The sequence below is a fragment of the Astatotilapia calliptera genome, chromosome 23 (genome assembly GCF_900246225.1).
Source record: "Astatotilapia calliptera chromosome 23, fAstCal1.2, whole genome shotgun sequence".
NCBI classification, from domain to species: domain Eukaryota; kingdom Metazoa; phylum Chordata; class Actinopteri; order Cichliformes; family Cichlidae; genus Astatotilapia; species Astatotilapia calliptera.
This window is the reverse complement of record NC_039323.1, coordinates 29,784,007-29,805,798: the sequence shown is the minus strand read 5'-3', so window position 1 is coordinate 29,805,798 and position 21,792 is coordinate 29,784,007. Positions and strand designations below refer to the sequence as shown.

The following is a 21,792-nucleotide window of genomic DNA, read 5'->3' as shown; positions in this document are numbered from 1 at the left end:
AGATAGGAAACATGGTTAGTAAAGGTTAGAGTAAAAGAACTGCAGCACAGGACAGCACTTTTTGTCATGCAATTAAATATAAAATTACACATTGACAAACACCCTCATAACAAAATATATGTGTAGATAAGTGTAGATGAAGCATGCAGATGTGAATACAAATAAAATCTGACAGATCAGGTGCAACTTGATTCTTCACACGGAACAAAACTTTATAAATAAAATATTTAGTATTTATGAGCCATCACATCTCAGAGCCATCACATGCTGTGATCATTCATCATTCTTCAGTGTTTCCACCTGTTCGTGCATGATGTTCGACAGCTCCCTCGTCAGATTCCTGTAGTTGGCCTTCATCTCATCATGATACTCTTGCTGGTCTTCTTTAATCAGCCGCTCATTAACGCTAAGCGCTTGACCGCAGGCGTCCACAAACTTCCTGAAAAGAGAGGCATGAAAAAACTCAAAGCAAAGCAACAAGCGCAAAATAGTAATATGCAATACAGAAAGACAAGCATCCAACCTCTGTAGCCAAGCTCACTAAGGCACAATGTAATCATAGTAATATTGGGTATGTTATAGTGTGTGGGAAGAAGGTTTTCTGTCAGTACCTAAAGACCTCTTTGAGCTGTTTGACTTTGTTGTCTGGATATTTCTTGGCACTGCTGCTGTCTAGGAAGGCTCTGGCATAAGCAAGAGGACCAGCATTTACCTGGAAAATCAAAATCAAAGACTGTTAATTCTAGATTAAAGGAATAAAATAATTATTGATAAAGTAAAAATGATTATAACCTTGTGATTTTGACTCTACCTGAACACTGATGCTGCCTTGGAGCTTGAGCTGCAGGCGTATCATGTCCACTTCAGAGGCCGAGCACAGCTGTTGCAACTCATTCACCTTGGCACTCATCTCATCTATGGCCACTTCTATGGGGCTCAGGTCGGTTTGGTGTTGGTACATGACTGCTATACGCTTCTTTACGTATGGGAAACAGTGGGTGGCTGAGTGAACACAGGATTGGAAGAGAAAAAATATCTGTTGTTAGCAGCAACATAAAAATGTCCTTTGAACACAGAAACAGTAGATTCCACAGTAATGCTGATAACCAGGATACTAAACACTGTAAATGGCCACAGCGGAGTCTCCACTATAGCCAAATCGGTTAGCATAATTATTAATAAGGCACCGTAAGAGCTGAACTTACTGGTACACTAATGAAACAGAACTAAATTCATCTACATAATTTTTTAAGTGATTTGCACTAAAGTGAGACACAGGCAATTGTAATCAACAATAACAGCTGACAATCAGGAAGATATAATTAAACTTTGGTTAATCTACTCTACATTTACAAATAGTTTCCATGATTGTATGACATACTGGTGAGAACAGTCCGCCGTTTACATTGCTCTTCCACCCCGCCCTGCTTTTTGCCTGACATTGTGAACGGTGTTTCAAACACAAAGCGCCAGATGTTGTGACTCTTCTCAAAGTCTGTCCTCCTGTCCTCCAGCTCCTTTTCGTCGAGGTAGGGCGTGACGTGAGTTACCTGGATATAGGCGTACTTTGAGTCCAGATCTTTCGGATTCACCTGTGGATGCAGAAGAAGTTTTTCAACATATTTTATTTGTGTTCAATCCATAATATTTATATAAGCTTACATGAAAATAAATTAGTGTGTTAACCAACCAGTAACGGTATTTCCCAATAGCAGTTGACATATAAAAGGTATATATTAAATTTGATTTCTTCCCTTTGTATGCTCTCATGTTAACATTTTAACAAAGGTATTGGCAGCTACACAACTTCATTTTTTTTTTTGAGGTTACAGGTTATACTGGCAAAAAAAATAACATTCACAAGTCAAGTTAGTGCAAGCTGAAAATAAATCAAAAGGTTAACTTTAAAAAATTGAGATTTTTTTTAGAATTCATATAATTCTTAAGCAAGATGGGTCTAGTCATTTCAGCACTTCAAAAGTAACCCTCAGCATGTGGTATGTGACCCAAAATCAGATTGAGGCTCATCAACAGTTGTCATAGTTATGGGCTTTCAATACAAACATTCACAGTGGTGGAGAGGGGAGGGGGGGTTGCCTTTGGGGCTTAGGTTACCAGGAGATATAGCATAAACAAGCAACAAAGTACATTGTAGTGGATGAATAGGTGAAAATGTATTCATGCAGGAGAACGAGGTTTGTCTCCTATGTGAAGCCAAAAATTCAAAAACACATTTAAGACTTCATATATCCGGTTGTTCAGTGATGACGCAACGAATCCTACTTCCGGGTCTAAAGTAGTCTGCGTTTAATATGGCTTTTGTGTTGTTAACATGTTTAATGTTATGTATTTTCTTCTATTTGATCTCAAAAAGCTCCTAAAACAGTCAGTGATCACTGTTGACCTCCCTTGGCTTTTATTACCGCTAATCATTTATTTAAGCTCAGTTTTTAACACCTTAGGATGTAACTACAGCCCAGCCCATGCAGCAGTATACGAATGACTAACCTCGTATTATGGATGGATTATCTCAGTTGTTCTCCTGGCTGAAGTTTGGTCCTTTTATAGCATCCTGCCATGCGATTACATTTGTTCGTGACCACCGAGAACACTCACGTTAACTTTTATCGAGTGGAAAAAAGGTTAGCTTGTTTATATTATGCTAACATAGCTGTGTCGCTAGCGGTCACGTAGCACATCATTATATACCAGCTAGCCCAACTTCAGTAACCCTACAAACGTCACTGCTTTTTAGTTTTCTGTCTTCATTTATGCTGGAAGTGATAACAGAGCTGTACGTTTTAATTTGTTTCCCAAACCCCGCAGTCAGGACATGCTATATTGTATTTAGATAGAAGCTAGCAAGCTAACTCCCTGCTAACTTCTAACTCCGTTAAATGTCATAAATTCCGTTTTCATGGATGCCTGGATATTTAACTCAATTGTTACACCTGGTAGAGCAGAACGCTGATCATTTTATTACAGATGAAAGACTTTAGACAGTTTTTCAACTCTCAGTAATGCCACAGTGATCGTTTGATATATGGACCTGCAGCGGAGTTTAGGTCCAGACACGGCTAGTGACGTCAGACTGAACAACCGGATTCATTGTGAATTCTCTGAATGCAATGTGTACGTCAAACCTACAATAACGTTTTCTCAAGATTATTGCACAGTTACTAAGGTCTATCATACTGTCATCCAAACATACAAGAATGTGATCACACCTTGCCAGAGTCCTGAATAATCTTGACATTTTCTTGGCCAAATTTGTCAGAGTATAGCTTCAGGAGCCTCTGGGAAATTTCAGACAGTGGAGTGAACTTTGGCTCCTTGTAGATGTATTCTTTTCCATCCTCATCCTCAAAGAACCCCTGCAAAACGGAAAGATCAAAACTGAAATAAGATGGTTAAAGAAAATATCTGTGCACTAAAGTGGACCTATTGTGCTCATTTCAAGCTCCACATTGTTAGTATTGCACTGTCTCCTTATTGTATGACTTGATGGTGGATTTATTCTTTCAATTACAAGATGTATGAAGCAGTCTGTATTTGTTTAAAGGTGTTAACAATGACATACGTAAATTGAGCACTCAAAGCCAGTGACACAAACATTCATATAGCCCTTTATGTATGCATAAACACTGTTTAGCATTGTCATGCTAAATGACGTGCCAATGGACACATTCGGAGAAACTCAGGATTGTAACCAAGGCCCGAGATTGATCCACCAAGCTTCCAGTTGGTAGATGACCTGTCAACCACCTGAGCCACACCAATTCAATTCAGTTTTATTTATACAGCGCCAAATCACAACAACATTCACCTCAAGGCGCTTTGTATTGTAAGGTAGATCCTACAATAATACATACAGAGAAAAACCCAACAATCATATGACCCCCTATGAGCAAGCACTTTGGCGACAGTGGAAAGGAAAAACTCCCTTTTAACAGGAAGAAATCTCCAGCAGAACCAGGCTCTGGGAGGGGCGGGCATAAACACACACACACACACACACACACACACACACACACACACACACACATACACACACACATACATACATACAACTAGGGCTGCTCGATTATGGCAAAAATGATAATCACGATTATTTTCACTGAAACTGAGATCACGATTATTTGACAATATTTATTTCGTCCGCCAGAGCTTATATTATTTTTTTACATGCTGTAGTGCCATTTGTGGGAGCATTTCAAGTTGCTATACATCAATACAACTGTTATAGCCCATATTTTAAAAATGTGTATGCATTAAGTCCATAGTAACTACATTAATTGCAAAAAAGTGCAATAAACTACAAAAAAATTGAAAATCGTTTTTGTTTTTACATATATTTCTACTTGGAGAAATTTAAGAGGTTTATCCCTCAAAACTTTAAATACAAAAAAGTTGCAAAAAATAGTTTACAACAACAGGAAATTTATTTTGAGTGTCTTCATAGTTTTATTTTTGGAGATACAGCAATTTTTATATACTGCAGGAAAAACAAAAAAACAATCCTATGATGCAAATTTGCAAAGAATGTGCATCAAAATAAACTATTTCCAGCAGTGCAATTCGAGTTCTAAGGCCTACAAGTAAAAAACTACATTTTCCGCAAAAATGATGTCACTTGCGATAGTTCACGTTGATGTCTTTTTCAATGTGGGAAGTGTTAAGAACAGCTGATTGGATCGGCAAAGCGTGTTTCTGGAATATTATGTTTTTGTTCCTGCAAGCTCTTTTTATGCAATTTTTGCAAAGCTATATGTGGAAGGAAACCGTGACCGAGGACAAGCTGATGGCATAAGAAGTAAGTACAACTCCTCTGGTTTCATATGGAAAAAAATTTATTGTGCTAGCTTAGCGTTCAGGTTCTACAGGGATTTAAAAATAGTTACACAAAACGAGCATGCTGCTCTGACCGGCTTTAAAGGTTTAACAATAACAATGTATTGAATAATGACTTTAAAAAATAATATAAAATAGTGTGCAAATACTGATAACAGTGCAAATGTTTGCAATATAAGAAATAAATGAAAAATGTGAACTTTGCAGTGTTGCTCTGTGGTGCAGCTACGACACCATAGCAAAGTTTACACACTGTGTCTACTTGATCCACGTCTGACTCCGCGAAGCCATAATGTTTCCACACCACTTAAGTTTTTTTTTTTTACCTCTCTTTTCAACCAACGGCAGTCCACTCTTCTCCAAATAACTTCTGCTTAGCTTTCCGAGCTTCCCTCGGGTCCTCTTAATTGTTGTGACGTGTGTTCGAAATGCAGAGCAGTGCGCTTGATTTGCCACATGGAGCAGCGCGAGAGTAAAGCATGAGGGAGGGGCTAATAATCGGCTCAGTCATTTTTAATGATCGTTGAAAGCCCAGATCGTAATCGTGATTAAAATTCGATTAATTGAGCAGCCCTACATACAACCATCATGGAAGGACAGGCCCCTGCACAGTATGTACCACTGGCAGATAGAGGAGGTGGCTGATACCCAGAAATCCTACCAGTGGCTGGACAAAGCTGGACTGAAAGACAGCACAGAGGCACTAATCATGGCAGCATAGGAACAAGCACTGAGCACAAGATCCATAGAAGCTGGGGTCTATCACACCAGGCAAGACCCCAGGTGCAGGCTGTGTAAAGATGCCCCAGAGACAATCCAGCACATAACAGCAGGGTGCAAGATGCTAGCAGGCAAGGCATACATGGCACAGATGTTCCTGTACACTATGTCGGCCACTTGGTTATGACGTTCCGAGTATAACCTGGAAGTCCCGAGGTCAAAATGGGAGATGCCCCCAAGGGTGGTGGAAAATGACCGAACTAAGATCCTGTGGGACTTCCAGATACAGACGGACATAATGGTGGTGGCTAACCAACCGGACATAGTGGTGGTAGACAAACAGAAGAAGACGGCCGTAGTGATCGATGTAGCGGTTCCGAATGACAGCAACATCAGGAAGAAGGAACACGAGAAGCTTGAGAAATACCAAGGGCTCAGAGAAGAGCTCGAGAAGATGTGGAGGGTGAAGGTAACGGTGGTCCCAGTGGTAATTGGAGCACTAGGTGCAGTGACTCCCAAGCTAGGCGAGTGGCTCCAGCAGAGCCCGGGAACAACATCGGAGATCTCTGTCCAGAAGAGCGCAGTCCTGGGAACAGCTAAGATACTGTGCAGGACCCTCAAGCTCCCAGGCCTCTGGTAGAGGACCGGAGCTTGAAGGATTAACCGCCCATATATATATATACATATATACATATGAGCAATAGGTCCACTTTAAGTGATTGTCATTATATACAGAAAGTTATCAAACACAGCAAACATTAGCTGATCACTACCGAGTCAAACAGATACAATCTATTTAATTTAATATATTCATACATGCGTAACAGTTACACTGTGGTTTATTTGTATAAAAGTAATAGTTGGAAAGGCTTCATCAATTAATCAAAAGAAACTTTCAGGGGAAAAATCACAATGGGATCACATATGACTGAAAAAAGGATGAGTTTCTGGATTTGCAAATGAAACAGAAAAGAGATAAAATGATATAAAAGTCACACAACAGCTATTGTTTTGTGACTAAGTAACCATGTTTTATCCACTACTGGTCAAAAAAAATCATGAAGCAACAAAAGCTTAAAAATCTACAGATACTTGATAGTAATTTTACAAATACTCATTAGCCCTTAAACAACGTAAAAAGGCACTGACATAGAGGAGGACTCCTCTATTCACTTACCGCAGCCTTAAAAGGAAAGGGAAAAGAAGAGAAATCTCAATTAAAAAAATAGTAGCGTTCCACTTAGATTCAAAGGTTCAGCTGTATCAGAGAGTGTATGTGTGTATGTGGTACTGTACTGCAAAAAACAATAAGATAAACACCATGCTTTTATGAAAACTGTGGACTGAGTCAAATTTAAGCTGAACTGAAAATTTTAATTATTATCATATATATTTACTTTTTATTTTGTAAACTTACCTGTCCAAAAAAGGCCACTCTGAAGTATGTGCCAAGCAGTCTCTTGCCAGAATGCATTACTTCCATCACTTTAGTATACGCACGGTGGAGTGTATCATACAGGTGTGCCAGTTTCTGTTTGACAAATTCAAAAACAAATTGCAATAACTGTCACGCAGATGTTTTTATTTACAAACTGTTGTTGTGAATTGGCATTATATAAACAGAACAGAACAATTCACACTTTGTCTATAACTTGTGCTCAGTGTGCAGCTCACCTCAAAGTCTCTGCGCTGTTCATAAATGGGAATGATGAGCCTATAGACATCAGCAATGAGCTCATAACGCTCTGCCTTCCAGAGGCCATCAGCACACTCCTCCAAAAGCTCCATCAGCACCTCCTGAACACAAACAATTATCTTATCTTTAGAAAAGACACTGAGAAGTGGGACTAATGTTACTGCCAAAAAATATTCCTGAAGCCAATGACTAATTTTAAAAGGACATTCTATAGGCTGACATTCAGAAAAGATCGAAACAAAGTCTGACCTCACTGAAGTGAACATCCTGCATCCCAACATCCTCCATCATGGCTGCTTCCTCGTCAATGTTCGGAGTGATGACACGGAAAGCTGAGCAGCCCTGCCTGAACATGCCTGGCATAAAAAAGGTACACAGAGAGGTCCAGTAGAACCATACACTGATCAAGCATAAAACTATCACCACTGACATGTCAACCCTGTCATAGAAATTATATTCCCGGTTGGCTATGGCCATGGATAATGTGCCCTGCCATGATGCAAAAATAGTTCAGGAATGGTTTGAGGTTGGCAAGATCTCAGTCCAAGCGGATCTTGTGGGATGTGCTGGACAAACAAGTCTGATCCATGGAGACCCCACAACTTACAGGATTTTAGAGATTTAACATGCTGTTATGTGCTAGACTGTCTCAGGGGCATCTTTGCACAGCCTGCGCCTGGGGTCTTGCCTGGTGTAATAGGCCGGGCCTCTATGAATCTTGTGCTCAGAGCTTGTTCCCGTGCTGCCATGATTTGTTGTCAACACTCTGTGTTGTCTTTCAGTCCAGCTTTTAGGATTTGGTAGGATTTGTTAGTATCAGCCAGTGGTACATGCCATGCAGGGGCCTGCCCTTCCCTGATGGTTCCTCTCTCCTTCCTGCTCTTCTTTGTTGGGCTTCTGCTGCCCGAGGTATTCACTAAGCACACTATCAGTTGCAGATAAATTCCTGATGTACTCGTGGACCTTTGTTTGTTCTTTCATCCTGGTTGTGACACTCACTAATTATCAGCCACGTTTCTTCCACTTTTGTGTGTGTAGTAAGAGAGAGAGAGACGTGAAGGGTGAAGGCAACAGTAGTCCCAGTGGTAACTAAAGCACTTCCCAGGAACAACATCTGAGTTCTCTGTCAAGAAGAGGGCAGCAAAAACACGGCACAGAACCATAAACTTGAAGGATAACGATGAAGGAATATGACTCACACTGTTTATTTTTTACAATTATTGATGGTTTTAGAGTTGGAGGAATTTGCAGTGTATACAATTTACAATTTCGATTGCAGACATCCCCAGCTCGGACATATAGCTTTTTATCACGTTCCATAAATCTTTCATCTGAAAACAACAAGAGAGTTGATAGGCTTTATTGAGTTTATCAATCAATCTCTCCAGGATAATGTTCCTCTACTGCTGTAATGTTTATCAGAGATTCATTTTATGGCTTCTGTAAATGAGGATCATAAAAACATGTTGGAGTTCAAATAGTTAACTGCCAGGAGACCTTACATTATATCCTCAACTTACCTTTCCTCCAGAGATACTCAGCCACCAGAGCGGCAACATGCACGTAACACATAGCTGCCTGCAGGTGAAAAGCACAGACACAGTCACGAGTCAGAGGCTAACACAACAATGCCTTACTGCAGAAAAAAAGTCAAGGTATTCAATGTGACGTAAAATACCTCTGAAAGATCCCCATTTTTGTTGTGGATGCGAGCCATACTGTCCAACCAGGTTTTACGGAGCTCAGGGGTGCTGGTGTAGGACTTGGCTAAGCTGTATTGGAGATCTACTAGCATTTCCGGGTCATTTTCGTGCTCTTTCATTTGCTCTGTGGCCATCAACACTGTCCTGATGCGTTTTGTTAGGTCCTTCACATCTGAAGGAAACGCCGTGTGCTGCCCAAGCACAACAACAAAGTGAATGTTCAGGATTACATAAAGCAAGAAGCGGGTACTGAAATGTGTTTGCCCCAAAACAGGAGAAAGGCTGAAATGTATCTATTTAGCCACCTAGTAATAGATAGTATTGCTACATGTATGATCTGACCAAGTGTTAATCAACCAGTTTGGGACAGAAATAACTAAAATTATTCAACAGTTCTCCTGGTAATTTATTTTGCCTACCAAACTCTCATTCCTCACCTTGATGGTCTTGTCACTGTTGGCATAGTTGTTGATGATGGAGAGAGACTGCTGGAAGCGCATACCCCCTATGCCGATGACGTCAGCAATCAGCTTACTGACAGCAATTACCACCTGGGTGAATATCAACAAGTAAAGAGAACCTTACATTTAAGACTTCCTGTATAATACAGAGATACATCATTAACATGGTTAGCAGATACATCATAGATATTGTATGTAGATAAGAGACTAGAAAAGATAACTAAACATATAAAATGTCAAATTTAGACAGACACAAATGAAACGCTTACCTGCAGATGTGTTCGTACAAAGGATTTACGACCTGTGTAGTCGAAATTGCTTTTCATAAGAAAGTAGAGAAGGTGGGCAGCATCGCTACGGATGGAGCTCAGCTTGGAGTTACAGCACTTGAGAATTTCGTAGCAGAGAGAGGCACACATGTCGGCCCGGCCATCAAAGAAGGTGCAAGGGAACTAGAGGACATGGAAATGCAGCTGTGGGGTCATTTCAAGTCGATTTGTGGATATCAAAAAATCACAACCACATGGGTTACAACCCAATTCAGTCCCACCATGTTAAGTCAATAAACATGGAGCCAGATATTTCACCTTGTAAATGAAAGTCCTGAGTGAGGTGAAGACCTGTTTGAGAGCAGCCTCAGACTGAGGTATCTGCAGAAAACACAAGTGCACCTGGAAAACCTTCTTCATCAGGGGATTGTGACCGAGATCTGAATTCAGCTGGGTCTGAAAACAGGGAAGGTGAGTTTATTGGCTGAGCAAGATAATAAAGGGTGTCATGTTGGCTGTCTCTGTTAATACCTTGAACCCCATGATGAAAGTGTTGAGTGTGTCCAGCACAGTGAGACAGACCTCTGTAGACACACTGGCCTCTAGAAGGCACTGGCTGCTCACATCTGCTTCCGTACAGGAGTACGCTGCACAGAAAGCACATAAGCTACGTCTCCGATAGGGATAATGTTTTATTAGAGCCATAAAAAAAAGTGCATACCGTTGATTGCTTTATTGATTTAAATCTAAGACCAATAACGATTTGCCATGTGCTTGTATGGCAGACCTGTTGTTGATTTTGTCACCATTACCAACTCCACGAAGGAGTCAGTAAAAGACAAATCCGTTGCCGCCAAGAGCTCGGGAAAGCATGGCTACATTAATTCAGATAAACACAATATTATTTAGGTCCAAAAAATAAATAAAAATAATAATATCCTACTTTAACTACAGCAACATCTGCTTCATGACCACATTTTAGCACAGTACAACTCACCCCAGCTACACAAAAAGTACTTTAAGTATACTCTTAAGCAGAGATGGGCATTACTGCGTTACAACGCAGTAATGCAGTAACGCGTTACGAGTAAAGTAAGGGATTACTATAGCAAAAACGGTAATTAGATTACCGTTACTTTACCGTAGGAACGCTGCGTTACTGCATTACTAAAACCGTGATTGTTTTTGCGAGAATGTCTCATGACCATGATGTATGCGAGTGCGACGTTCCTGACAACAGCTGTGTGCAGATCAACAATGGATAATATATCGAGTGCGGAGAGAGTATGAGCGTGCAGTGTTTAAAGCGTGGAAGTACTGACCTTACTTTAAGTTTGATTCCATAAAAAGTGACAAAAACATTAGTGTCCGTTGTGCGTGGGAAGAAAACGTCTTTTTACAGCGAAAAAAAACCCCTAAACTTCCGAGCAAGCACAGAGTGCACTATGATGTAATGGGAAATTCACAGAGAAACTCGCGGATTCTTCAACTGACCGCTGTGGCACACCTGCACCAGGGTAAACCTCCGCCTACCCTACTCCTGCTTCACAGGTGAAAATAGAGCAAAAGGACCGCTAGTCTTTGATTTTATTTATTTTCTGCTGTGTTTTACTTCCATCTATTTGAAAGAGTGAGTGTAAACACAAAAAATATATATATTTTATGTGCTGGAATGTGCAGAAAATTTTTGCTTGATGCATAAAGTTAAAAGACTAAAACAAGTTTTAAAAAGGGACTTTTCCATTTGATTAAATTTTGTATGATGGATTATGTAGAAAAAGTAGAATTGGGCTGAAAGATCTATCGCTTTATCACCTCTTCAGGTTGTAAATCGTGTTTTTAAAAAGTAACTAAGTAATTAATTACTTTTGAAAATACTTAGAGTAACGGGATTACTTTTTTGGGGAAGTAATCAGTAATTAGTTACTGATTACTTTTTTCAAGTAACTTGACCAACACTGCTCTTAAGTATGTTGAAATTCAACCTGAAAGAAGGAAATAACATTTCATACATACTCTAAGTATATACAGTACATTCTTGCCCAAATGATTACAAATAAAACATCAAAGTGCGCTATTACAAATGACTAGATAAAAATAATACAAATGTGTATATTTTCAGTTGTGTCATTATTACTGAAATTAAATGACGTAAGAAGTTTTAGTTTAATAGTCTTGGTTGTAACCCAGTTAACTCTTAATAAATCAATTTTTTGAAGGTTAGGGGTGTTTTTCTACAAGAACAGTTGTAGTTCGTGTACTTAAAAAGTATAGCCTCATATGCATCATCATGCTATCTCAAAATCTGTTATGTGTGCTTTGCCTTCATACTGATTCTGTCTCGTTAATGATTTACTTTTATATGCTGGTAACCCTACATGTAGGTTTCACCTGAGTATTGGAACATCAAACACTTTGTTTCCGGCATTCCGGCATTATGCCATTCTTCAAATGTTTTTAGAGAATAAAAGCGTTACCTAATGATTCAACAAAATAAAACGACTTCCTCATCTTTTTTGAAGATGGAAAGTTCTTAGAGTTCTGTGTCGTTTGTTTTGGTGAATAATTATCACATCAGTGATCATTTCATTTGTTACCTGTAATACTTTAAATGTATGTGTAGTTTCTGCTCATGTTCAAAACATTTAAGACAGATGTGGGATGATTTTTAGGAATCGTGTACATCTGTACTTGGAAAAAATTCTGACTGAAAACACAAAAAGAACACAAAACATTGCCTTAAGATTAGTTATCAAATTAGCAAACAAGACCTCTAAACTCAAAAAACGTCGATCACAAATTCTTCCTTTTGGTTTTGCCAAATGGTGGGACAGAATTCCAAGACAGATGGAAAAAACCAGATCATTAGTGACATATCTTATCCAGCACCGATTGCAATTCATAGATTATTGTCTATAAAACAAAAAAAGAGAGACGTTGAGCTTGACCTTGACAGTTTAGGTGAAGAGCCATTAGGTGATCATCATGTGCAAGTTTTGCTAAACCAGTACTGTACAAAGTAAATTGTGGCCGGGCAACTAGATGGCTAAGTCGGATAAACTAACAAATATTACTACATTACCAAATTTAGACTAAATTATTGGGTATTTTTATTTATATGTTTATTTGTTTTTTGTTGACATGTGGAAAGCATCCATTTAATCATCCATTTCAGGTGGGCAGGCCTACTGTTGCTAAAGGTGTGAGCATTCTCCAGAGATCCCAGCTGCTGCAGACGGGCGTGGAGGATCCCAGCTCTGTTACGAGACACAGGGAGAGTCAGTGATTTCCTGTCAGGACCTACAGGCCCCGCCTCCTCATGGATCCTGTTGGAAAACGGAGAAGTACTATTAACTTCAAGCTTGAATGACTTACTTACAGCTAAGTCAGAATAAAGACACACAAAAGGGTATAATACTGTTATTTTAAAGCATCACTTACGGAGGGTGTTAATGGTTGTACAAAATAAACCATGGACACATGAAATAAATAAATGTCTAATATGTAATGTGGTTTTAAACTGACAGAGGCAAAAAGAATGTCATGCATTTTGTTAAGCAACCAGCGAATGTAAGATCGCAATCTTACCCAGGGAGGGGCCATAAAACAACTTGCCAGCAATGTTAAAGATCAAAGAACAAATCAAAATCCAACAGTTAAAAGAGTTACAGAAGATTCGCTAAAAGTCTCTGTTTAGATATGAATCACTAATTGCATGGAATGCCGGCAAAATTAGTTTAAGTTCAAGAATTCAGAAATCAGCAGACAGAACAATATTGACTCTACCTGGCGATGAATCTCTTCCCCATGTATCTGAACTGATAAAGGCAGACTCTGCAGGAAAAACACAGGTTTTATTATTCACAAGTTATTACTTCTAGTACCCATTTGACCCCTGCAGAGCTGGATCTGTATCGGAATCTTCAAACAACCCTTGGATTTGTTGCTGCAAACTCGAGATGTTACACCAAATGTCTTAAGAATATGATAAAGGCAGACAGAGTTTGGGTATGGTCTTATTCCCTCTTCAATCCAGGAAAGTTCTTTGTGGTCAAGCTAACTAGCAGATGGCAAAGTCCAGCAGGCTGGTGCAAACAAACATGATCAATTATGGCTCTAAACAAAAAAATCCCAAATGGCAACAAATGAAATTCTAAACTCAAGGCAGAACAGTAGTCCACAAACTGGCGCAAGCATCCCTTTGTCAATATCTTTTAGTGACGCTAGCGAAGTCAATGTTCATTAATTTGCGTACTATGACATCTAAGGCTTGCTAATACAATCTATCTTGTTTATGTTATCTAGAAAAAATATTATTTAGAAAATGTTCAGTCACTCTTACATGTATGTAATAATAAAAAGGTTCTTTCTCTACTTACTGTATCAGTGTGAAGAAGTCCATTAGCTCTGAGGAAGCAGCTTTACTCCAGTAAGTAAATAGGGCCTCTGAGTATGATGAAATTACATGAAATTAGATTATTAGACCATAGCACGTGTCAAAATCACATATGAATCGCATGGTTCCTACCCTCTGACATGTTCTTTAGGATATGCAGAAAACACATAAGCAGGTTTTTGATTTCATCCTGGTCCAGTTTATCAGAGCGCAGCACAGTGCTGCCCAGGGCTGATGCACACGGATTCTGATGCACAGAAACAAAGTAGAGAAAACTTTTACTTATCAATCTTTGGAGTACTGAAAAAAATCAACCTTTTAAGAGATATAACCCATCACTCAAACAAACCAAACTTTAAAGATGAAAAATGTCAAATACTTTCTTTAAAAACCTGTCTACTACTGCAGACAGTAACAACAACTCCAGGTTTAAAAAGCATAGAAGAAAAGAAGTGAAAAAGCAACAAGGTCTGCCAATCTTACAAATCCCAAATTTGCAAGACTCTGTAATATGAAAAACACTCTGAAGGGGTCACACATGTCAAACAGAATACTTGTAAAGTTAAGTTTTCCTCATGATTTGCATCCACCCTCTGGGCTGGAGCTGCCTTGTTATAATCACTGTCATTGTCCTGCAGTAGGTCAAGCAGGGGAACAGTGAGGAGAGAGAAGTCCACGGTGACCCGCTTGGTTGCATGATTAAGATGAGGTGCGACTTGGTGTTCGGGTTCAAAAGAGAAAGGGAGCACATTGATAGAATGCCTCCTGGTAGATCTCTCCTTTTGGTGGAGTTGGGATGTGATGGAGCACTGGTGGGAGGAGGGTGTGGGTATGAAAATAATAGAAAATAAAGACACATCTCAAGAGACCTTGAAGCTTACAGATGCTGCTTTTGCTTTGTTACTATTATGACTCCAACAGAGTAATGTAGTCTGTGTCGTGAAACAAGGCTTTTATTTCCCCGTCTCTGGATATTTCTGGGAGGTGGGGCAATTTTTATATTATATGTCCAGGTTTAGGACATATAATATAAGGATAAGGATAAGCGGAAGTGAATGGATGGATGGATGGATGGATGTCCAGGTTTAATCTAGTCTACCTGAGTAGTTCTCAAATAGTTATGTTTTTGTTAACCTTGAGAAATGTTTTCTATGTTGCAGACTATATCTTTTTCAAAGTTCAAATAAGGCCAGAATTTCCACTACCAGTAAATATTTTATTCTCCTTATTAATCAACCCTTATTATCAATCCCGATCCTAATCAGGTTAGTCTGACTTTTTAAGAGTGATGTTAACATTCCTCTATGCCACTGACTCATCTTTATTTCATCAAGAAGAAACAACAACAAATGTGCCTAAGGAACTGCCATGTCACAAGTGGTGACCTACCTTTTCCAGAGAGTTGGTCCTGTCACTGCTCTTGCCCAGCAGGCTGTTCCCAGAGTCGGTAGAGACCAGAGAGCCTCTGGAGTCTGCATGGTGAACTGAGCTGGCATTGGTAGTGGAACTTTGAGGAGAGGCTGCAAAGGGACCGTAAAAAAAAAAAGAAGTTTTTCACCAAAAGTAAAACCACAAAAACACATTTTTCATTTGTGATCATGGTGCAAGATCAGTAAACTATGATTAAAGATACAGTTTATTCATTTTAAATGATATTGGAAAATTATTTACAATTTTTATTTTATTTATTTGAAATTATTTAAATTCGACACATTTTTATTACTCAGTAATGTCCTTATAAGAAGGGAAACACCTGTTCCAGAGATGACCCCAAACACATCTTTGTGGAGAGCATTCTCTATGCAGCTGCCAGGTTTCTGAGGAGTCACCATAGAGGTCTGTACCGGAGAGTCCTCTCGTGGGTTCTGGGACAGAAACTAAAATTACTATTGTGAAGTGCTCTAGTTCTCACTTAAAAACAATAAAGAGAGAAACTGCAGAACTGAGGCATGCATTACAGATGCAAGCTACCATTCAGTTTACAACCACTAGGTGTCAGGCTTACATTTACATTACGATTGTCGAGAGGCAAGGACTCTTTGATGTCAAGCCTATAAACATTTTCCTGAAGCAGGCCAAACAGAGGGAGGTAGAGAGTGGCAAGTCTGGCCTGCTGGCTCTGCAACAACAAACCTTGAGTTAAATTATTTAAAGCTGTCAAATTGAAAAATTATTGTGTCACTGGTTAAACTACATCTAACATGTACTTTTATGGAAATGCAGCAGATGGCCAAAGAGAAGGATAATGGCCAAGAGCTGCAGAACTTACTTTGGAAGCATAGCGGTCATCAAACGTGTGTTTGATCATCAGTCCCTTGAGCACCTGGATGGCAATCTGACGAATCTCTCTGGACTCCTGAAGTGCACTACTCACCTCCCTGAGCAGCAGTCCCACCAGGAAGTGGTTTCGACAGAAGTCATCAGTCAGCAAGTAGTCCAGCTGGAGATCTGTAGCAGGCATTTATTAGCAGGACAAGGCAAGAGCAAAAAAAGATGCAATGTACAGATGAAGTCAGTGCAAATTGTGGGTTTTTTCTTACCCTGGAACCTCTGTATTCTCCCTTTCCAAAAAGGCATGGGCAGATTTAAAGGTACATAGTGCTCGTGGTTGCAGACCTCCCGCAGGAACTCAAACTTGAATTCATATAAGGTCTATAAGAACCATAAGAGAATGTACATTTTAGGGTTTTATATTAACTTCAACAACCTGTATCAAATCTTTAGAGACATTATGCCTGCTAACCTTGGGGTCTCCAGGAACAAAGCAGTTCAAGTAGTTGTTGATCTGCTTAAATACAAAGCCTCTGTTCATGAAGGTGAAGCAGCGCTGTGTGGAAAAGGGAACAAATATAATGAGCGAAGATTCATAAAAAAAAAAGTCCACTTAGTTTTCTGAAGTTGAATTAACTTATCATTTCAGTCTTTTATAAACAATAAGTAGTAAACAATAAGTAGTAAAAATGTTTTAATGTTTAACCTCAAAACAAAGAAAATTTGAGATATATTTCTACATAAATATAATATATAAACTAAAATAATCAGCTGGTGGCAACCTTAATGAAAATTGCCAGGCTGTGGTTGGCATTGCGAGCTGCATCGAGATTGTCCTTATATTTCTGGGTGATGTGTGGCATGAGCATATTGACCAGAGTCTCTACTGCATGGTAGTAGGATGCAGAAAAGCGCTGGTTCCTGGAGACCTGGACATAGGATGGGAAAAGAAGAAAAAGATTTGGAGGAGTCACGTTTGTAAGAAAATGGCTTAAGGTTTTAACAACAGATCTACCTTAACCTTCCCGTGCTCTATCAGATAATGAGCCATGGATTTCACCAGACCTTCAAAGAAGTACCAGGAGTGCTGCAACCCAGAACACAGTGTCAGTGAAAGAAAGAAATACGATGAATGTACAAAATGTGAATTATTTTGAAAGTGAATGTTGCATGGAACTAGAAAATGACATCATAAATATGTCAACAAGAATTTATTCATTTATTTTCTCAAATTTCAGTAACAGATGTAAATTTTGTAGAACTCATAGCAACAGAATATAATGTTTGTAGATCTACTATCATGTATTACCTATTTATGTTGTTTAATTTAATTTTAATTTATTTTTTTACAGGTAAATTGAAAAAAATAATCATTTTGCAAAGATTTGTGGATTAGTTTAAAAATATTATTTTATTTTTCTTTATAAGTCTCCTTTAATTAGCTTCTGCTGATTGCCTTTTGACAGATGAATTACCTTTAGAAGCTTGTTGCTAGTCAGAAAGTCTGTTGATGGTTTGAGAATGGCTGTCATGGCTTTTGCCAGCTCCTCATGAACAGTTTTTACATTGGTGAAAGAATAGGGTTCTGGCTTCAACACAAACTGGGTGCAGAGAAGGGGGCGGGGAGTGTCAGACTCTGAAACAGTGAATATCATCATTGTGATAAAATTCATAAGACAATAAGCACCTTGACATACGATCTCAGGTAATGCTCAAGTCCCTCTTCATGGCACTGTGCTACCACATGAACCATCACCCTACAAAGATAATGAAATAAAAACAAAACACAGTTCAAAAGTGGCACTGAAAGGCAGACGTTCTATGTATTTGTGTGTGTGTGTGTGTGTGTGTGTGTGTGTGTGTGTGTGTGTGTGTGTGTGTGTGTGTGTGTGTGTGTGTGTGTGTGTCTTGCCTGGTCACATTTACAGCCACATCCTCATGTGTGGTTCTGGTCAGGACACAGAATAGCTGGTTGAGAATGGTGGGCAGAAAGTTTACCATCACGTGACCTTCCATTGCATGGAGACTCTTTAAGAGGGAAGTAAGAAGAAAAAAGTCAATAACTGTGGACTCTTCCTGTCATGATCCCTTAAATGCTAGATGAAAAGATTGTTCAACAGTGTGTGTTCCATTTTCCTCAGGGTATTAGAAGTAAATGGAGCTCTGAATACCTTCAGGTATTTAACAAGCTCTCCCTCCGAAGCTTGTTCTGACATCTCCATGCTTTCGCAGTGGTGAAAGAAGTTATGCAAGTGCTGATCCTAATAGAAACATGTCATATCGATGTTTAGATTTTTTTTATTCTATAAAACCGTTGTGAGTAGGCAGCTAACATTAACTGCATGGATATATGTGCTATTTGTGTACACACCTGAGTGTTAACTGTGGATACAAGATGAGTTGAGACTTTGAAAAGGGGTTTTCCTCCATCCACCCATTTGATCTCCAACCCAGAGTGCTGCAACAAGTACACAACTATTAACTGCACTAGATATTAAGTATAAACTGCAGTACAACAAATAAACACAGTGATGTTCTTTTTGCATATACTGATTTATAATATAATAACGTTTATCACAGATTAATTGACAATAAGCCTTAATTATTATTGTTCCTCCATGGCAAGTACCCATGCTATCAATATACATATATCATATATCAATACATATATCAATCTACATCAATATCTATCTCAAGCAAGATGGATAGCTACTGTATAACCTCTGATTGCAGATGTTTGGGTTTCAACTTGCTAAATTCATCACTTTATTATTCTGAATAGAAGCCTGGGTTTCCCACATTGTCCTTTCACCATTTCCCAGCAGGTTAATTCCTGTCTACATATGCTGCTTGATTTACGGCCTTACCTTGCTAGAGGTAAATAACACTTAGTTGTCAAATAAGGATATGTTTAACAGATCTGTCTTGGTTGTCTTGGTTGATACTAAAATTAGCTTTAGGAAAATACAAACAAAATATATAAAATTAAACAAGACACCAGAAATGAAAGGATGATAGGATGCCACGCTGTTTGATGGAAATGAGACTTGTCAACCTACAGAGTGCTGAATCAAAGAATTATGAAAGAATTATGTGGCAGGCTAGTCCACTACCTATCTATAGTCTACACCATACTACCTACAAAAAAATAAAAGTTCATTTTTGTTGTTGTTGTCTTTTACCTTGTTCACACCATCCTGGGAGCTGAGGTACCCAGCAGGTAGATTGGCAGCCACAGGAAGTTGTTGTTCATTCGTGATAACTCTGCCATCCTTTAGTAGAGGCAGCCATACTTGGCCAACTGAGGGTTAAAAAAAAACCCAGCACCATTAACATAGCACCAGTACTGGAATAGAGGCAGCATAAGAATTAAGATTTGAATATTAAATCACTGTGTATCTGAATCAAACTGCTACACACACAAACAGCTTCGTATTCACTGAGGGTTGATGTGACTTAAACTGATGGCCCACCTGGAGTTTCCACCACGTCTTTCTTCTTGCTGTTGCTGTCACAGCTCACATGATAGAAGGTGAAGAGAAGGTGATGCTTCTCATGCAGTTGAGTAGGCAGCTCTATCTTTATCTAGAGAGAGCACAACAACATAGTTTGCTAATACCGAAGAAGCTTTGCAGTTGTAGAGTTCAAATTTGCTCAAGCAACATGAGAGGCAATGAGAAGTATTTTGTTATTTCAAAAACAAAAAGGTTTGAAAAAAAATTTGCTTAATCGTGCAACATATCTGACTCTCTGCTGGTAGTTTGTAGCTATTTTTAATCCATCCATTTACTCTCTTCCACTTATCCATATCAGGGTCGTGGGAGGGACTGAACTCTATCCCAGCTACCACAGGGTAGGTCACCAGTTTGTCACAGGACAACAGATACAGACAGACAATCATTCACACTCACATCCACACCTATGGGCAACAGTATCACCAATTCACCAAACCCTACTAATTGCATGTCTTTGGACTGTAGAAGGAAGCCGGAGTACCCAGGAACCAAATTCCACTCTGATGGTGGAGGCAAACTCAGGACCCTCTTGATATGACATGCAGCCCTATTAAGCCATTGTATCTATTAAACTCTGATTGTGAATAAAATGAGCAGAGAAATACCTCGTCATAAAACTCAGGGTTCTGCTGATGGTGGAGGACTGCTGCATATGCCTGCTTAGTAAATAGAGGCCCTCCAGGACAGCCATAGATGCACTGCAGTAGATTCAAAAAGTAGGAGCAAGAAATCATGTGAGGACAGGCGGATATCTTGTCATGCTCATCGTGTGGTTTAATATGTTGTGGTCGTTGGTTTATCAGCTAGTTTGAGCTGTCAAGATGAACAATCCAAAGTCAAGATTGCAAAGCCCTAAGATTAATTCTAAGTCAAGGCAAAGAAACCCAAGTCAAAACAAACTAGTCTGTAGTCAATACAAAGCAGATTTAAGTTAAGACCTAACATTCAACACCAAGTCAAAGAATAAAGGCTTCAAAGCCATACTATTATTAATTATTATGATTAAGATGATGATAATGATGATTATTACATAAGTGTTGCAAGAGAACATTTTGAGATCTGCTTAGTAATTGTTTAAATAGCCAAATGTGATAATATCTGTGCAAGGCTTGTGCATTGTAATTAGCTAATATCTATTTTAGGAAAAGTACCCTCTCTTGGAGAGGACATCAATTAGTCTAAAGTGCACCCGTGAACCCTTGAGTGTTGATGTCTTTTGTCTTCTTGTTTAGAGCTTGCCGGGTGTCTAAATAAAGTGACCTAAGTATATGCCTCTATTACATCTCGTAGTTTTATGTTCTGCCTTGGAAGTATGCTATATAGCATATAAATGCACCTTCAGCGGCTGGGCTTCATCCTCATCAGAATCCTTAAATTCAATGCAAACAGCAATATTTCTTGCCTGAAGAGGGAAGAAACAGATAGAACATAAGAGAAAAGTAAGACACATTTCCACGATATCCCAGGTCACATAGAAGCAATTTACCAGCAAATACTTTTCCTACTTTGCCTCTCTGAGTCTATTTCAGACTGTGAAATAGACTTACCCGCTTGTTACAATAAAAGGAGGGAGAAATCTGTAAAGATCTGAGAGCTCACAATAAATTGAAAGAGAGTAAGGAGGCGCAAGGGAAATAAGATCGGTCGGTTTCCTGTTTGGAGCTGACTTAGTGAAAGTAAATGTAACAATCTTGTATTGATGCACTAATCAGAAGCAGCTGCTGTGCATTATGATAACTATCCAGCTCTGCAGCTTGACTGGAAGAGCTTGAAAGAGATCCCAGTTAGTTTCATAGGCTAAACAGAATATCTGCCAAACAAAACCATTTATTTCCTAAAATGATTTGTCTTAGAAGTTTCTCTTTAAAAGATGAAGCAGTGTTTGTGAGGGTCATGCATCGACCAACAGC

The 21,792-nt window shown here is 39.1% G+C and overlaps 1 protein-coding gene across 21 annotated transcripts in view; it reads right to left on the bottom strand.

The window, feature by feature from the left end:
* The window catches only part of LOC113015756 (dedicator of cytokinesis protein 9-like), a 64,799-nt gene that overhangs the window by 678 nt on the left and 42,329 nt on the right, over positions 1 to 21,792 (bottom strand). For 6 of the 21 annotated variants that reach the window (XM_026157980.1, XM_026157979.1, XM_026157975.1 and 3 more), the window contains exons 17-53: positions 21,219 to 21,284; positions 20,488 to 20,580; positions 19,841 to 19,952; positions 19,550 to 19,668; positions 18,739 to 18,825; positions 18,539 to 18,628; positions 18,280 to 18,395; positions 18,055 to 18,124; positions 17,843 to 17,968; positions 17,383 to 17,454; positions 17,150 to 17,296; positions 16,840 to 16,923; positions 16,637 to 16,748; positions 16,366 to 16,544; positions 16,102 to 16,215; positions 15,850 to 15,961; positions 15,486 to 15,616; positions 14,229 to 14,343; positions 14,080 to 14,146; positions 13,487 to 13,534; positions 12,890 to 13,026; positions 10,232 to 10,347; positions 10,019 to 10,156; positions 9,701 to 9,883; positions 9,408 to 9,521; positions 8,946 to 9,161; positions 8,788 to 8,845; positions 8,467 to 8,598; positions 7,517 to 7,623; positions 7,246 to 7,368; positions 6,989 to 7,102; positions 6,749 to 6,754; positions 3,228 to 3,374; positions 1,382 to 1,592; positions 812 to 1,002; positions 612 to 712; positions 301 to 439 (exon numbers count right to left, since the gene is read on the bottom strand). In XM_026157980.1, coding sequence (XP_026013765.1) covers positions 301 to 439; positions 612 to 712; positions 812 to 1,002; positions 1,382 to 1,592; positions 3,228 to 3,374; positions 6,749 to 6,754; positions 6,989 to 7,102; positions 7,246 to 7,368; positions 7,517 to 7,623; positions 8,467 to 8,598; positions 8,788 to 8,845; positions 8,946 to 9,161; positions 9,408 to 9,521; positions 9,701 to 9,883; positions 10,019 to 10,156; positions 10,232 to 10,347; positions 12,890 to 13,026; positions 13,487 to 13,534; positions 14,080 to 14,146; positions 14,229 to 14,343; positions 15,486 to 15,616; positions 15,850 to 15,961; positions 16,102 to 16,215; positions 16,366 to 16,544; positions 16,637 to 16,748; positions 16,840 to 16,923; positions 17,150 to 17,296; positions 17,383 to 17,454; positions 17,843 to 17,968; positions 18,055 to 18,124; positions 18,280 to 18,395; positions 18,539 to 18,628; positions 18,739 to 18,825; positions 19,550 to 19,668; positions 19,841 to 19,952; positions 20,488 to 20,580; positions 21,219 to 21,284 — 4,293 coding nt within the window. Of the gene's footprint in view, positions 1 to 300; positions 440 to 611; positions 713 to 811; positions 1,003 to 1,381; positions 1,593 to 3,227; positions 3,375 to 6,748; positions 6,755 to 6,988; positions 7,103 to 7,245; positions 7,369 to 7,516; positions 7,624 to 7,749; positions 8,391 to 8,466; positions 8,599 to 8,787; positions 8,846 to 8,945; positions 9,162 to 9,407; positions 9,522 to 9,700; positions 9,884 to 10,018; positions 10,157 to 10,231; positions 10,348 to 12,889; positions 13,027 to 13,486; positions 13,535 to 14,079; positions 14,147 to 14,228; positions 14,344 to 15,485; positions 15,617 to 15,849; positions 15,962 to 16,101; positions 16,216 to 16,365; positions 16,545 to 16,636; positions 16,749 to 16,839; positions 16,924 to 17,149; positions 17,297 to 17,382; positions 17,455 to 17,842; positions 17,969 to 18,054; positions 18,125 to 18,279; positions 18,396 to 18,538; positions 18,629 to 18,738; positions 18,826 to 19,549; positions 19,669 to 19,840; positions 19,953 to 20,487; positions 20,581 to 21,218; positions 21,285 to 21,792 lie in introns of those variants that run through there. The other 15 variants (XM_026157994.1, XM_026157986.1, XM_026157992.1 and 12 more) reach the window with 10 other exon arrangements.